General features: G+C 40.7%; 1 protein-coding gene across 4 annotated transcripts in view; it reads right to left on the minus strand.

Moving 5' to 3' along the window:
- ulk4 (unc-51 like kinase 4) overlaps nt 1-18,224 on the minus strand; it is a 502,471-nt gene that overhangs the window by 118,152 nt on the left and 366,095 nt on the right. For all 4 annotated transcript variants that reach the window (XM_043719540.2, XM_043719541.2, XM_087978491.1 and 1 more), the window contains 2 exons: nt 10,616-10,782; nt 2,572-2,670 (listed from right to left, as the gene is read on the minus strand). In XM_043719540.2, the coding sequence (XP_043575475.2) occupies nt 2,572-2,670; nt 10,616-10,782 (266 nt within the window). The remainder of the gene's footprint in view (nt 1-2,571; nt 2,671-10,615; nt 10,783-18,224) is intronic.

An 18,224-nucleotide genomic window follows, 5' to 3' on the forward strand; every position in this document is an offset into this window, starting at 1 on the left:
ACGTTTTAAAATTAACTTGCTCAGATACATTATGAAACAAATCTTAGAGAGTTGGCATTTAAACATGGACTTTCCGTCCCAGGGACAACTTTAATATAGAAGTCTAATGAGCATCAAAATAAAAAATAATGAAAGAACCATGGACGCTGGAAAATGAGAAACAAAAACAGAAATTGCCAGAAATGTTCAGCACATCTGGCAGCATCTGCGAAGAGAAATCAGAGTTAACATTTCAGGTCCAGTGACCCTTCTTCAAAACTGATGGTAGTTAGGAAAAGGTTTTGTTTTTATGCAGAAGATAGGGTGGAGGTTAAGGAGGCAGGGAGTAAATGATAGGTGGAGATTGAGCCCAAAGAGAGAGAACAGTTGGACAGACAAAGGAGTGGACAACGGTTAGCCTAGGAGAAGGGATAGCTGCTAATGAGAACTATTAGTGGCTAAAATGGGTAGTGTGTAATAGCAGACTATGTGATAACAAGGCCGGAGGAGTACGGGTTGGGATACGGGCATTGGAGAAGGTGTCTCAAGCCCTAAAATTGATTAATTCAATATTGAGTCCAGAAGGCTGTAGTCTTGTTATCACATGGTCAGCCATTACATATGACCCATTGTTAGCCACTAGTAGTCTCCATAAGCAGCATATTCATTCACTTAGGCTGACCATTATCCACTCCTTTGTCTGTCCAACTGTTCTTCTCTCTCTTTCTCTGGACTCTATCTACACCTATTGTTTACTCCTTACCCTCTCCCCTCCTTCCTATGTTCAGATAAAAAACAACTTTTTCCTACCTACCACCAGTTCTGAAGGTTCACTGGACCTGAAACATTAACTCTGATCTCTCTCCACAGTTGCTGCCAAATCTGCTGAGAGTTTTCAGCAATTTTTGTTTTTGTTTTCAATGAATTTATTCAGCATTTTCTTTTTTTTTCAAAACAGCAAATTGAATACTCCTGTGAAAATCTGAAACAAATAATGAAATGTGAATTTGTTTCACATGACATAAGGCAGGGTTGTCAAAGCAGGTTCCCTAGCCACAGATATTCAATTGGCCAGCGATGAATCTAGGAAAAATGATTCACCATTACAATTTTTAAGAAAAACTAATCAATGGTTTTACACCATCAACTATTGTATCTGTAACACCTACTTAGAAACTTTGGGTAAGAATCCTGTAGGCCACTAAGCCTCACAGTCCAAAGCATCCATGAAATTAATTGGTAATTTGTGTTGAAGTTAGGAAGAGTAGTGGTCTGGAATTATCATTTATATCAGCAGCTCCAGAGCAAGGGACTGACAGATCCTTCCACTTCACCACTATCAAGTACCTATATAGTAATTGTGGAAAGGCTCGGAAGGATGTTTTTTCTCTAGTTCATCTCCACACCTCTTCACTGACCTAACTGTTTTCTAGTAGTTGTTGGGACAGAATGTTTACTTCTATGCTTGGGAATAAAGCATTGTGCTGGTGGTGAGTGGATAGGAAAATTAGACAGAGAATAGTACACATCCTCGAGACAGCCTTCATGTTTCATTAAAATGTCATGTAAATTCCATATCCAAGTATCCTATTTGACAGTGCCCTTATGTTACTCTATACCCAAGTGGTGGAGAGGTAAATTCCCCTCCTTCCTTGACTCTGTTAAGACTTCAGTGAAGAATGACCATTTGGACAAGGTACAAGCAGACTGCTTACGTTTAAGAGCAATACTTAACAACGAGATGTTGCCTGGGAGATGGGGTCAGAAAAAAAACAAGCTGGAAAGAAACTGTTGTGTGCTGATACTTGGATTTAAAAAATACATTTCAGTTTCAAGGGGTGCAAAAAAAAGCTACTAAAATTAACAAAGTGAATATCTCATGATTGCCCCGACCCAGGTAAAGAGAATAATCTGAACAGATCCTTTTTCAACTTGAATTGTTGCTCATAAAAATTATATGTATAAGTAAACAAAAAATAATTGCGGCATTTGTGATGCAGTCTAGATGCTGATCATTGGTTTCTTGTTGCTTGGATACAGTGAAGGCTGCTAGCAGTGATACCAAAGCTGTGTTGGAATACTTTTTCGAAGTAACTTGCAGTGTCATCCATGTACTGAGCCAATACAGCCTTATGTGGGGTTTTTTCTCTCCCTATCGTCTTTGGATCAGCCGGTCAAGGCAGTATCTGAGGAACAGGAGAATCGACGTTTTGGAATTATGCCCAAAGTGTCAATTCTCCTGCTCCTTAGATGCTGCCTGACCTGCTGTGCTTTTCCAGCACCACACTCTTTGACTCTGATCTTCAGCATCTGCAGTCCTCACTTTCACCTGTCTTTAGATTAGTACTGACTTTTGGTATTTCAGTACCAATATTAGGCTCACCTCTACTGTTAAATGTGATATTAATTGAAACATTTTGAGAAACAATCATTTAATGTTACTTAAGATTGCTTTTACTAATTTATCTGGCCTGAAGATATTCTACCAATAAATATTCCGGTTCACTCTACCGTGAAAAAGTGCAGGACAGCATCACAGTGTTTGAGCAAACCCAAACATTCCCTCAATCCAGAAATGAAATGAATTCTTACCAGTTGAATAAGCAGACTCATTAAGTCTGTCAGGGGTTTATTGATAAGCAGAAGTTCCTCAGCAGCCTGGGTGTCACCTCCTGCGTCTGACTTCTGAGCCTTAATGAGAAAATAGAAATGAAAAGGAATCTTGCAGTGTGTGAGGTACAAATGAGTCCCAGCAGGTGGTGAAAAATATCATCAGAAGATAGCAAGAAACATATTTCGTAGTACTTTCTGTAGGGGGAAATGTTTCCATCCATAATTAGCTAATTGTTAATTTATGGTGCCTATCTGACATTTGTATTTCAACAAGGTCATGCTTATACCATTTTCCCCAATCACATTTTACAAAGTTGTGTCCACTGCACTCAAGATTCATAAGTGGGCAAGTAAGATCCCATAAAGGGTGCAAGTTTTAATATGGAGATAATTAAAGTCCGATTAGAAACAAATGGCACCAACAATGCAATAGATCCCGTCCCTTCTTTTTGAAGGCATAGACCTGAATTTCCACCAAGTTGAGGTGACTTTGAACCCTTTAGAAATGGCGGGTGGGTTCCAATTCTGGGCGTCCGGACACCATTCCTGGGCGTTCAAATTTTTGGAATGCCTATCCAGGGAGGGTCTGACGCTAACCTAGCCAGAGACATCACTTCCATGAACAAATGAAGATAAATTCCTAATCCAACCACAATAATTTCTGTCAGTGTTTATTTATAAGAAGTCATGTGAATCTGAAATCCATGCCCATCACTTGCGTAGAATTAATTACTATTAATATGCATGGCACCTGTATTAACTGTATGGAAGTGAGCGAAGGACTAGATTGGATAACAGGTTTTTCTCTTTGCATAGGATCACTGACTTTGGATCAAGTTATTGGCTTAAGTTAGTTCAGTGAATGCAGATTTGCTGCAAGTGTTCGAAAAGGGAGTTGGAAAGTTCCAGGCAGAGATTGACAATACAATGAATAAAAGCTAGGTGCACTATTGTGTGATGTGTCTTCTGTTTTGGATTTTATTTTAATCATCTTTAGGAATCAGATGGGAATTCCTAAATATTACTCTCTAAGGTTTTTCACTGTTTCTTTTCTGCCACCAAGATGAGTATGAATGGACAGGAGTAATGGGGTTCCTCATGCTCAGTTATTGCCATGGCTATGTGAGCCTGGCTCAATCAAAAAGCCGGTCTTTTCTTTCTCATCATTATTATGCATTTGTCTGTTTGTGTTGTAGTCAGTTTTGGTTCCACATTGTTCAATCAGGGCAATGAAGTCATAGATCATGTTCAGCACCAAAAATGATAAACTATAATCATCTTTGTAAACAGAAAATGATTTGTTCCAGTCAAAATATTATTTATAATGGTTGGGGAAATCAATGATGGGTAGCTGTGGGGACAGTTGTCAACTTAGAATGATTTAAGGAAGTGAGCACAAAGATAAGGGGGAAAAATGTCTTGAAACAAACGGTTCTTGGAGCATGGAATGATATTCACACAGAGAATTTGAAGCACAGACCAATGCAGCTTTTAAGAAAGCAATGGATACATACTTGAAACAGATAATTCAAGACTATGAAGAGGAAAAAGGGTAATGGAATTTGTATTGAATGTCTTTATCACAGAGAGCACAGATGTGATGGCTGAGTTTTGTCCTTTTGTCCTATGAACCTCAATAGTTCTTCACCCAAATAAATCCCTAATGTGCAATTACCTTGTGTGTACATCACTATTTTGGAGTGTATTGAACTCTCTTGTTAACAATTTGGCTCTTCTGAGCAATGTCTGTAGTGGCACAGCCATTTACCATTGATATGAAACAATGCAGCTTCTCATGATTTTGTAGTTTTGTGGAACCCGCTCACCAAATACATTTGTTACAAAGGAATTTTCTTTGTTCTTTTTGCTGTTACACAGTGAAGGGACCATGTAATTGTGTGAAAAGATTTGCGAGGGTGGATCTTTTTTAGGCAGATATAATCGACAGAAACATTAATTAAAGTTTGTTTATGAATGATGCAAGCTCTCTGATAACAACTTCAAAAGATGTTGGGTGGCATAAATACTCCCACTATGTCCATTGTAAGATACATGTTTAGAGAGAATAACTCACCAAGCCATAAAAATAGCCTTAGGCCCCCCAGGTGGCATTTGCGTGTCTCTTGTAAATATTCACTTGTTCTGTCTGCACACCTGCATGAGCCACAGGCTATATAAGACAGCTGGAGTATTAACAGAACAGCAAATGTTACACAACTTATATACTCCAACAAGTTATTCCGCAGAGAATTTGGGCTCACATAATTTCTTGAATTTTATCCTCCCACAGTCCAAAGATGTGTGAATTAGGTGGATTCGCCATGCTAAATTATCCAGAGTGTGCAGGGATATATAGGTTGGGTGGATCAGCCAGGGGAAACACAATGCAATAGGGCTGGTGGGTGTCTGGTTAGCATGCTCTTCATGAGGGCTGATGTGACCTGATGGATGAATGGCCTGCCACACTGAGGGATTCCATGATTCTATACCTCTTTGATACTTGCATTTCAAAATCACAGAACGATTTGCATCACAGGACAATAGAATTCAATAAATTTCAGACTAATTATACTTTCTGGTCAATGAGAATTCCCTATCAATATCCTAGGGGTTACCATTGACCAGAAATTGAACTGGATTAACCACATACGTATTGTAGGTGGAACAGCAGGTCAGAGGCTCAGAATTCTACGTTGAGTAATTCACCTCCTGCCTCCCCATTGCCTGTCCTCTATCTACAAGGCACAAATCAATAGGGTGATAGAATACTCCTCACTTGCCTATATAAATACAGTTTCAACAACACAAGAAAGTTCATACCATCCAGGATAAAGTAGCCCACTGATAGGCATCACACCCACAAACATTCAGTCCCTTCATCGCCAACACACTACCATAAGATGCACCATAGTAACTCAACCAAGGCTCCTTTGACAGCACCCTCCAAATCTTGTCCTCTACCATCTGGAAGGAGAATGGCAGCTGATGCATGGGAACACCACTGTCACACAACATCCTGTCTTGGAACTATATCACTGTTCCTTCATTGTCACTGGGGATCTCCTATCACCCAAAAAACTGCAGCAGTTCAAGAAGGCAGCTCACTGCCTCGTTCTCCAGGGTAATTAGGGATGGATAAAAACGGTGGCTTTGCCAGTGACACCTATAGTCCATGAATGATAAAACATATTATATTAATGTGAAGCTATGGTCCATCATTAAAACTCCCCTAGTTTCACTATCCATCTTCTTGTATTTCCACAAGCCTGCTTTCCATCTTACACAAATGTCTTCATATAATTTATTTAACTAAGATCTGCTTTGATGTATATCATTGCTTGCCCAGCTACATTACATGTAATCAGCCCTTCAACAGAAACATACTAAGATTGAGTGACACGGACAGAAATTACTGGAAACACTGGAAAAGTTCTGAAGAAGGCGCTCTGGACCCGAAACGTTAACTCTCTTTTTTCTCCAAAGATGCCGCCAGACCTGCTGAGTTTTTCCAGCAATTCCTGTTTTTGTTTCTGATTTCCAGCAACTGCAGTTCTTTCAGCTTGTTCTTATATCAAGTGAAGGCATGATGTGGAGGTGCCGGTATTGGACTAGGGTGGATATAGTTAAAAATCACTCAACAACAGTTTATAGTCAACCGGCTTGTTTGGAAGTACTAGCTTTCAGAGCGTTTCTCCTTCATCAGGTAACTTGTGGAGCAGGATCATAAGACACTGAATTTATAGCAAAAGATCATAGTGTCATGCAACTGATAAAATATATTGAACAAACCTACATTGCTGTGCAGTCTTTTAGAATGAGGATTTTGACCCAGAAACACAGGTGCTCAATTACATCTAACAACACTTGATTGAAATATTAAATTGGGATGCTGTCTACCAGCTCCATTGGCATGAGAAATCCTGTTTGAAGAGGAGCAAGTAATTCTGCAGGACCTTGGCCAACAATTCTAGCTCAACCAGTTCTACCATCGGAACAGGTTATTTAGTGAATCATTCAGTTGGTAATGGTAGGGGTTAGCTGTGTCCATTCAGCTGTTGAGTTTGTCCACTTAGCAACAGTGGCTATGCTTATGACTGCTTTATGAAGTAACCCACTGCCTGCGACTGTACCATGATATTGAGCTAACAGTTGTATGCCTGATGGTCACATAAAGCAGTGTGTTCACAACAGATTGCTTAGTGGCATGTGATTCTACCCACAGTAATTTCCTTACATTACTATGGTCACTTGAGGGGAACCAACTCAAGAACAGCGAAGGCAGGGGGCACTAAAAACTGATGCAAGCCTTTATGGTAAGGGAAACCTTAAGATGTAAAAAGTAATTTTAAGATAAAATACAACAGATTATCACCCAAACTGTAGAATTTTAAAGGATCCTAGGATTTTAAAGGAAGTAGGCCGGAGAGATGGGGGATGCACTGGCCATGGTCTTCCAAGAATCCTTAGATCTTGGAAAAGTCCCATCTGATTGGAAAATTGTCAATGTAACACCTTTATTTGAAATACGAGGAAAACTAAAAATGGTAACTAAAAACCTGTTAGCTTAACATCCATTGTTGGGAAAATGTCGAGTCTATTATAAAGGTCGTAAGAGCACAGCATTTTGAAATACACAATACAGAGGAACCTCAATTATCCGAACGACACGGGTAGGGAGTATTTTGTTCGGATAATTGAATGTCCGGATAATTGAATGACAGATAACACAGTTTAGCCAAGCATCAGAACCTTGCAATCTTGTTTGAATAATCTGAAATTTGGATAATTGATGCTCGGATAATCGAGGTTCCTCTGTAATCAAGCTGAGTCAGCATGGCTTCATGAAGGGGAAAGCATATTTGATAAATTTATTGCAGTTCTTTGAGAAGCAAACAAGTATGAAAGGTAAAGAGGATCCAGTAAATGTAATTATATTTGCACTTCTAAAAAGCATTTGATAAGGTGTTGTACATAGGTGACTCAATAAAATAAGAGCCCATTGATTTGGAATAGTATATTAGCATGGACAGGAGTTTGACTAACTAATAGAGGATAGAGATTTGGGTAAAAGGGCATTTTCAACTGGCAACCTGTAACTAGTGGAGTACCAAGGGCATCAGTGCTACGGCCACTATTATTCACAATATATATTAATTTCTTGCATGACAGAATTGAATGTGTTATCATCAAGTTTGCAGATAAAATGTGGGAAAGAAAATAGTGAGGATGACACAAGGAATCTACAGAGGGATACAGACAGGTTAAGTGAGTTGGCAAAAATTTGGCAGATGGAGTAATATGGAAAATGTGAAGTTATGCACTTTAGCTGGAAGAATGGAAAAACTAAACAGTATTTAAAGAGGGTAAATCTGCAGACAGCTGCAGCACAGAGGTATGTGGGTGTCCTTACACATTAATCATAAGAAGCTAACATCCAAGTTCAGTGAGTTCCAGGGAAGGCAAATGGGCTGCTGGCCTTTACTTCAAAAGGAATAAGAGTACAAAAATAAGGAGGCTTTGCTAAAAGTATACAAGGCACCGATGATATCACAAGTGGAATACTATGAATAGCTTTGGTCCCCTTATCTAAAGAAAGATGCGTTGGCATTGAGAAAGTCCAGAGAAGGTTCACTTGGTTGATCCAGATATGGAGGGAATTTTTTTACTGGTAGAGATTGATTAGCCCTACTGGTTGTGCTTCTCCAGGGTTTTAAGACACTCGCTGTATGCAGTCCAGATCTCGGAGTCATACAGGAGAGTGGATATCACTCCTGCTCTGTAAACAATGAACTTAGAGCCAGGTTTGAGGTCTTGGTCTTCAAACACACAGTCTTCAGGAAAACGAAAACCACACCAACATACTGAAGGCAGTGTTGAACCTTGATGTCGGTATCCGCACTTATTGACAGCAGGCTCCCAAGGTATGGAAAATGGACTATGTTGTTCAGAGGCTCATTACGGATTTTGATAACCTGGAAGTTTTGGTGGGTGGCAATGAGGTGAAATGGGCAGGTTGGTAGAGCATTTTTTCACTATGAATATTTAGAATCTGGTCCATTCTCTAGTAAGCTATGGTGAAAGTGTCACTACTACCTTTAACTGGATCTTCAACAGATCATTATTAATTTAGGGTTTACACAATTTAAATAGATACGCATAGAAGGCAGCCTTTGCCAGCATAAGTGTGTCCCACGCACAGCAGCACGACTGGACAAGAGGCTCAATTCAACTATTTCCTGTGCCAGTTTCTTTCCAAAAGACTGAAGCAAAAATATTGGCCTTCAGTCTACCAAGGGGCTGTTCCCACCCTAAATTATGTGGGAGAATAGAAGCAATAATATAAATAGCCAATTTCAACCATTTATGCAATCATTATGGGAGATGGGTATGATCCCACAGAGATTCAGGCTGCAGCATTTACACCAAATAACTGTGTTAGTAGAATTCACTTGTAGCTTGCACCTTTATTAGTTCAATTTCCCATGAATGCAATTCTCAAGGGGGCAAGAATGAATGAGTCCACCGCACATTGTCTGTTTAAAGCCAGCAGATGTAATTGGTATACGATAATGTCACTTTTCACAGCTGGAAAGTTACTGGCTGAAGAATGTGTGGCAGTTCAGCATTCTCAGATAATGACAACAATTTGCCCTTCAGCACTGCATTATTACTGGGCTATACATCTTCATCACCCCCACACTATTTTGTGCTTTGTCACTGATCTGTGGCCCAGTTAGGCTGAACAGGATTGCAAGAATTTGGTTTAAGAGTACAAGAGATATTCCTGATATTTCTTCCTGCTTTGTTTCTGTATTTTTGTCTGTATTTTCAAAGCAGAATTGGAGGTTTTGAATTAACAGTTACAAGATATGATGTCAGACAACATACTGTGCTGATATTTTAGCATCCATTTGCAAAAAGCACCACGTACTCAAGCCTCTGAGAATATGTCTGTTTTCTTCCTTATTCAGCTTCCCTGTGCTCCACTTCATGCATTACCTCTGAGGATGATAACTCAGGATTCTCAGAGGATGTACTATCCTAGCATTTACAATTGCTCTATACACAGCCAGAAACTTTTACCTTGGCAGGTGCATATCCTAGATTAGTCTTGGTGTCAAAATCTGGTGAAAACAATGATTCTTCTAAACTCCAGACAGTAAAAGCCCATTCTACTCAACCACTCTTCATAGGTCAATCCTGTCATCTCAGGTATCAATCAAACCATCAATGAATACTTCCTCCATTGTGGTACAGAGGGATCCTCACAAAAAACATAGACAATGCCACCCATTTTGTATTTTGGTGTCATGTATTTATTTGTATTCTTTATTTTCATAACCAGATAATTCTGATGGGTTATCTGTTCCAATGTTTGAGATTCTAAGGAGGGTTCTTCTCTTGTGGGCGGCACGATGGCACAGTGGTTAGCACTGCTGCCTCACAGCGCCAGAGACCCGGGTTCAATTCCCGCCTCAGGCAACTGACTGTGTGGAGTTTGCACATTCTCCCCGTGTCTGCATGGGTTTCCTCCGGGTGCTCCGGTTTCCTCCCACAGTCCAAACATGTGCAGGTTAGGTGGATTGACCATGCTAAATTGCCTATAGTGCTAGGTGCAGGGGTAAATGTAGGGGAATGGGTCTGGTTTGTTGCGCTTTGGTGGGTCGGTGTGGAATTGTTGGGCCGAAGGGCCTGTTTCCACACCGTAAGTAATCTAATCTAATCTCCTGATACTGTTGGTTTATCCTATTAGCTCTTAACTTTGATTCTAATTGGAAATTCTGGGAAACATTATGATTGGAATAGGATCTGTCCCACAGCAATGAAGACAAACAAAGGTAAACAATACTTGGCATTGCTTGCCCATTGTCCAATAAGCTGGGAAAAGATATCCACACCCTTTATTTGCTAAGAAAACCAAAGAAAAAATACAAAACAAATTACTGAAGGGGAGAAAAATGTAAATTTGATCTAGGACTAATAAAAATCTGGAAACAGGTAGACACTCCGGACCTGTTCTTACCTGCAAAGCAGAGCGGACAACATTGGATGTATGCTTCAGCATGTTGTGTAATGTATCAATGAGAGATAACAACAGATTATTAGTTGACTTCAAGTCACTTTTCTCATCCATTTCGAAATAGATGGCCGTTGTTTCAATAAATAAGTTACGGACAGAATCAACTAGACCTGTGGGGCAAGAAAACAAAACTGAAACCAGATCTGATGATTCAACACAAAATATTTCAAATATTTCAACACATACTATAATGGGGCTGACTTGCTCTGTAAGAGCCTGTGTATGTGTTAATTATGCATTAGAATTTTGTAGCAATCTTAGTTATTGTTAGAAACCATGACTCTTGATGAGTATTAATACCAGGATTGTAATTGGACCAAAGGGTCTGTTTTCTGTGCTGTGTATTCTATGTAAAATAAACTATATGTAGTTTTGATTATTGTTGAAAAAAGATATGCTGTCAAAGCTTTTCATTATACACTCACCAGGGAAAGGACCAAACTTTATGCTGCATGAGAAACAATTGTTCATTGGTCAACACGTTAACTCTGATTGGTTGAAGGTCTGGCATGGAGAATTCACCAAGGAACCATTGAGTCAGCATGGTGTTGTCAAAGGAAAATCGTTTTAAACCAATTTATTGCAGTTGAAGGAGTAATTTGCTGTGGATAAAGGTAAGCTTACAGACATATTGTACATGGGTTTATAAAAGGCTTTTGATAAGGTGTCACAGCAAAGGATTTTGCAGAAAATATGAGCTCATGGTATGAGGGGTATCATAATCACATGGTTAGAAGACTGGATAGTTGACAGAAAACAATGAACATATATAAATGCATCTTTTCAGATTGGCAGGATGTAAGGCACCTGCACGGAGGCCTCAATTTCTTACAATTTACATCAATAACTTAGATGAGGGCAGTAAAGGTATGGTAGCTAAATTCACAGATGACAGCAGGGTAGGTAGGAAAATACAATGTGAAGAAGACATAAGGAAGCTACAGAATGAATGGGAAAATATCTGGCAGATGGAGTATAATGTTCATTTTGGCAGGAGGATAAAAATGTAAACCATTACTTAAATGGAAATGGGTGCAGAAGAATTTATTTGTTCCAGTGGATGAGTCACAAAATGTTTGTTTACGGAATAGCTCATAATCAAAAGAGCTAATGAACCTTTACTTCCATATCAAAGAAAGAATGTGTAGTGATTGGAACCAGGTGGATCTCATTACATAGGGGATGCTTAATTGGGGTTGTTAAACTGGGCCAATCGGGGAGCCCTCAGTGACAGATATAGACAGGAGATTATTTGAGGTTTGTCCTCATGTCCCTGTAAACTGTATAGATCCCCATCCAACTCCTTTGATGTGAAGGGCAGTGTTTGTAAAAAAAGAAAAAAAAAAGAAAAAAAAATAGACAGGAGATTACTTGAGGTTTGTCCTCATGTCCCTGTAAACTGTTTGAATGGTAGGATTTGGGGCCTGGCTTTGCTGCTCCTCTCCCTTGTAAATTGCTGTCTCTTGTATGCAGCTGTAAATGTAACTGATTGTTGTAAACTGTTTTTGTAATTTGTTTAATAAAATATAAATAGACAGGAGATTCACTGTTTTGATCACACAGCACTGTCCCTTGATGTGAAGGGCAGTGTTTGTCACTGGCCACGCGGGTGTTTTCCTATCTTCCTGGTGGTGGAAACTGAATAAAGATTCGTGCACTTTGTGTCTTTCACTGTGTCTCACACCTGCACACACACACCATGGGTGCTGGAAAAAAAATAATAAAAAAAACAAGAGAAAAAAAAATAAACAGGAGTGTCCTCTCTAAGAATAAGAAATAAACAGGAGATTAAATTTAACAAAAAGAAAAAAATAATTAAAAAAAATAAACAGGAGATTTGGGTGCTGGGAAAAAAAAAATAGACAGGAGATCCCCATCCAACTCCTTTGATGTGAAGGGCAGTGTTTGTAAAAAAAGAAAAAAAAAAAGAGAAAAAAAAATAGACAGGAGATTATTTGAGGTTTGTCCTCATGTCCCTGTAAACTGTTTGAATGGTAGGGTTTGGGGCCTGGCTTTGCTGCTCCTCTCCCTTGTAAATTGCTGTCTCTTGTATGCAGCTGTAAATGTAACTGATTGTTGTAAACTGTTTTTGTAATTTGTTTAATAAAATATAAATAGACAGGAGATTCACTGTTTTGATCACACAGCACTGTCCCTTGATGTGAAGGGCAGTGTTTGTCACTGGCCACCTGGGTGTTTTCCTATCCTCCTGGTGGTGGAATTTGAATAAAGATTCGTGCACTTTGTGACTTTCACTGTGTCTCACACCTGCACACACACACCATGGGTGCTGGAAAAAAACCCCAGGAGATATCACACCTATACACACGCACCATGGGTGCTGGGGAAATAATAAGCACTACCGCACTTAGGTGGTATTGTGGGGGTTTAATTAAAAAAAAAATAAACAGGAGTGTCTCCCCTCCCCTTCACTGTTTTGATCACACAGCACTGCCCTTTGATGTGAAGGGCAGTGTTTGTCACTGGCCACCCGGGTGTTTGCCTATTGTGAATGTATAGAAAAAAAAAGGAGAAAAAAAAAATAGACAGGAGATCAGGTCTGAAGACCTCCTCGTGGGTCTGCTCCTGGGCCTGGCCAAACTGGCCATCAACAGGTCCAGGCAGCGGGCCGTGGAGGGGGTCGTTAGGGCCGACTGCCTGCCCCTACACTACCACCTAAGTGCGGTAGTGCTTATTTTTTTCCTCAGCACCCATGGTGTGTGTGTGCAGGTGTGAGACATTGAATAAAATTGAATAAAAAATGTGTGCACTTTGTGTCCTTCACTGTGTTTCACACGTATACACACACACACACACACACACACAAAAAAAGATATTTAAAAAAAATAAAGAGGAGATTTAGGGCCAACTGCCTGCCCCTCTTCCGCGGTTACGTTAGAGCCCGGGTGTCCTTGGAGAAGGAGCACGCGGTGTCCACCAACACCCTGGAGTTGTTCAGGGACAGGTGGGCGCCGCAGGGAGTGGAGTGCATCATTTCTCCGTCCAACTCTATTTTGATTTAGTCCCTACCCTCCCCTTCGCTGTTTTGATCACACAGCACTGCCCTTTGATGTGAAGGGCAGTGGAAATTGAATAAAGAGTCGTGCACTTTGTGTCTTTCACTGTGTCTCACACCTATACACACACACAATGGGTGCTGGGGAAAAAAATAAGCACTACCGCGGTTAGGCGGTAGTGTGGGGGTTAAAAAAAATAAAAGAAAAAAAAACAAAAAGGACTCCTCACACAGCACTGCCCTTTGATGTGAAGGGCAGTGCTTGTCACTGGCCACTCGGGTGTTTTCCTATCTTAAAAAAAAAGAGAAAAAAAATATATAATATACAGGAGATTGGGAGTGAAAAACAGGAGAGTCCATCTGCACACACACACCATGGGTGCGGGGAAAAAAAATAAGCACTACCGCACTTAGGTGGTAGTGTGGGGGTTAAATTAAAAACAAATAGACAGGAGATCCCCCTCCAACTCTATTTTGATTTAGTCCCTACTCTCCCTTCACTGTTTTGATCACACAGCACTGCCCTTTGATGTGAAGGGCAGTGCTTGTCACTGGCCACTCAGGTGTTTTCCTATCTTCCTGGTGGTGGAAATTGAATAAAGAATCGTGCACTTTGTGTCTTTCACTGTGTCTCACACCTAAGAAAAAATAGACAGGAGATCCCCATCCAACTCTATTTTGATTTAGTCCCTACCCTCCCCTTCACTGTTTTGATCACACAGCATTGCCCTTTGATGTGAAGGGCACTGCTTGTCACTGGCCACTCGGGTGTTTTCCTATCTTCCTGGTGGTGGAATTTGAATAAAGATTCGTTCACTTTGTGTCTCACACCTGCACACCATGGGTGCTGGGGAAAAAATAAAATAGACAGGAGGTTCAGAGGCCTTCTCAGTTTAGGGGATTGACTCTGTGTTGGCTGGTGCTACAGTCAGTATGCTACTATTAGTTTCTGCTTCTCTCTTTTTTGGAGCGGTAAACCTGATTTCTGAAGTACTTAGCCAGTTTGTTAACTGGCATTCCTTTTAGTGAGGACTGATTGTTAAACTTCTGATGCAGTGTTTCAGGTGTAACTCAGTCCTCATTAGGGGTGTGTTGTTTCACTGGCTGGTTACAGCCTGAGTTTCTCTTTTCTCTTTTTACTCTTTGAGAAAAGGATGATAATTTTGTGGTAGGGCTTAGTGCTTGGACTCTATTTTCCTTTTGTTTTTTTGTATGTGTCTTCACTTTTATTGGTGTTTGGACTGAGCCCTTGTGGAAGACATACATTTTACCAGAGTAGCTGTACTACTATTATAGGACAAGCCAAACAGAGAACAGCCAGGGAGTTCCTAGAGGCATGGCACTCATCCACAGATTCAATCAATAAGCACATCAACCTGGACCCAATATTCTGGCCACTGCAACGGACAGCTGGAACTGACAACCGGAAGCGGCAGATTCAAACCACTACAAATGCCGGAGGAAAGATCATAGAAGCGCTTCACAGGAGGCTCCCAAGCACTGAGGATGTCACCTAGACAGGGGACGAAACGTCTGCAACACAAATTCCCAGCTCAGCGAACAGAACCACAACAATTGTGCCCAATTTGGAACCCAAGTTTTCACTTAATAATAGTAATATATCATGAACTTTCATCACAAGTTTCCTCCATCTTTATGACATGAGTAGAGCTACAGTTCACCACAGAGAGAGCTGCAATTTGTAATTAGAATTGTGTCAGCCTGATCAGTGTGTTTACTTTGGAGGCCATCCATTCTGAGCTGGCTCATTTAGGAATTGGGAAGAACAATCAAGTTTCTAATGGCCATTGAGACAGCTTTGCCAATGTAGGAAAGTGTGAGTGCTCTTCAAGGCTGCTAATGGAATAGGTTCTCATGCTCACAGCTTGTGTAGCCACAATAGAATAAATGGCAAATGCACAGTTTAATCCAAAACAATAACATTAGTTTGTAAGCATTGGGAAAGCTTAGCTAGATGCATACAGCAGCATGTAGAGAAAGTAAAGCCCTCGTAATAAAGTGTTCTATGTGTCAAGAACACTCATGTGAGTGTATAGTACATGGATCATTAATAGTGGGAAGACCTTTGTTCCTGTGGTACAGTGTATTCAGTTTAAAATCTGTTGTTGCATTATGTACTCAGGGTCAACATATTAATAACAAAGAATTGCCATTTACTAAACCCATTCATATTCAGTCCATCATTACAGTGGCTTGACTGAATTTCATTTTCTCAAGGATACAAATGCAGATTGTCTGAGCCCAAGCGAAGAGATGTGAACAAACTATCCACTTCAGAGTCAGAATCATAGAGATGTACAGCACGGAAACTGTCCCTTTGGTCCAACTCGTCCATGCCGATAAGAAATCTTAAATTCATCTAGTCCCATTTCCCAGTACTTGGCCCATATCCTTCCAAACCCTTCCTATCCATGAACTCATCCAGATTGTACCAACCTTCACCACTTCCTCTAGCAGCTCATTCTATACAAGCACCACACTGCGCAGGAAAAGTAGCCCCTTCGGTCTCTTTTAAATCTTTTCCCTCTCACCTTAAGCCTACACCCTCTAGTTCTGGACTCCCCCAAGCCAGGGAAAAGACCTTGTTTCTTGACCCTATCCATGCCCCTCATGATTTTATAAACCTCTATAAGATCACTGCTCAGCCTCCGAATAACCAGGAAAAACAGCCACAGCCTATTCAGCCTATCCCTATAGCTCAAACCATCCAACCCTGGCAACATCTTCGTAAATCGTTTTTGAACCCTTTCAAGTTTCAAAACATCCTTCCAATAAGAGGGAGAGCAGAATTGCACACAATATTCCAAAAGTAGCCTAACTAGTGTCCTATATAGCCACAACATGACCTCCCAATCCCTATACTGAATGCTCTGACCAATAAAGGAAAGCATACCAAACGCCTTCTTCACTATCCTGTCTACCCGAGACTCCACTTTCAAGGAACTATGAACTTGCACTCCAAGGTCTCTCTGTTCAGTAACACTCTCAGGACTTTACTTTAAGTGTATAAGTCCTGCTAAGATTTACCTTCCAAAATGCAGCACCTCATATTTATCTAAATTAAATTCCATTTGCCACTCCTCAGCCCCTTGTCCCAACTGATAAGAGATCCTGTTGTACTCTGAGGTTACCTTCGCTGTTCACTACACCTCAAATTTTGGTGGCATCCGCAAACTTACTGTTTATATCTCCTATGTTCAGATCTAAGTCATTTATATAAATAATGAAAAGCAGTGGACCCAGCACTGATCCTTGTGGCACATCGCTGGTCACAGACTTCCAGTCTGAAAAGCAACCCTCCACCACCACCCTCTGTCATTTACCTTCGATCCAGTTCTATATCCACATGTGATTTAACCTTGCTAACCAGTCTACCAGGAGGAACTTTGTCAAACGCTTTACTGAAGTCCATTTAGATCAAGTCCACTGCTCTGCCCTCATCAATCCTCTTCAACACTTCTTCAAAAACTCAATTGAGGTATTGAGACATGATTTTCCATGCACAAAGCCATGTTGTCTATCCCTAATCAGCCCTTGACTATCCACATACATGCAAATCCTGTCCCTCAGATTTTCCTCCAACACCTTGCCCACCATCAATGTCAGGGTCACCAGTGCATAGTTCCTTGGCTTTTCCTTACAAAGTGGCACCACGTTAGTCAACCTCCAGTCTTTCAGCACCTTACCTGTGACTATCGATGATCTAAATATCTCAGCAAGGGGCTCAGCAATCACTTCCCTAACTTCTCAGGGTTCTACAGTACACCCGATCAAGTCCTGGGGATTTATTCACCTCTATGTGTTTTAAGACATCCAGTACCTCCTCTTCTGTAATATGGACATTTTTGGGTATCATCTTTCAAATGATACATTAACCAAAGCCAACAAACTAAAAGTGTCATTCATCTCAATTTTTTAAATGGGACCCTTGGATTTGTAAATTGGTTTTTAGATTAGGTTAGATTCCCTACAGTGTGGAAACAGGCCCTTCGGCCCAACAAGTCCACACCGACCCTCCGAAGAGTAACCCACCCATCCTCTGGCTAATGCACCTAACACTATGGGCAATTTAGCATGGTCAATTCACCTGGCCTGCGCATCTTTGGACTGTGGAAGGAAACCTGAGCAACCGGAGGAAACCCATGCACACACGGGGAGAATATGCAAACTCCACACAGACAGTTACCCGAGGCCGGAATTGAACCTGGGACCCTCGTGCTGTGAGGCAGCAGTGCTAACCACTGAGCCACCGTGCCGCCCACTGAGTACCTGCCGGTTTATTAATATATAACAGGACCTCCAGCAGCAAGTGGCAATAGCAAAGCACAGCAGCAAGCAGGTCACTTTTAGCAGTTGTGCCAGGATCTCCACAAGCAGGTGAAGACAGTGAGGGAGGTCAATCAGTAGGGTGACTGGAACATTTAAATAGATCCTTTTTTGGGAAGGAGTTTGAAATAACTCCATAGAGGCTGGTATCACATGACCAAGTTTTGTTTGATTTACACATAGAAATTT

This window comes from Chiloscyllium plagiosum, unplaced genomic scaffold (genome assembly GCF_037043375.1).
Source record: "Chiloscyllium plagiosum isolate Xiang-an unplaced genomic scaffold, Cpla_swu_hap1 HiC_scaffold_34, whole genome shotgun sequence".
Classification (NCBI taxonomy): Eukaryota; Metazoa; Chordata; class Chondrichthyes; order Orectolobiformes; family Hemiscylliidae; genus Chiloscyllium; species Chiloscyllium plagiosum.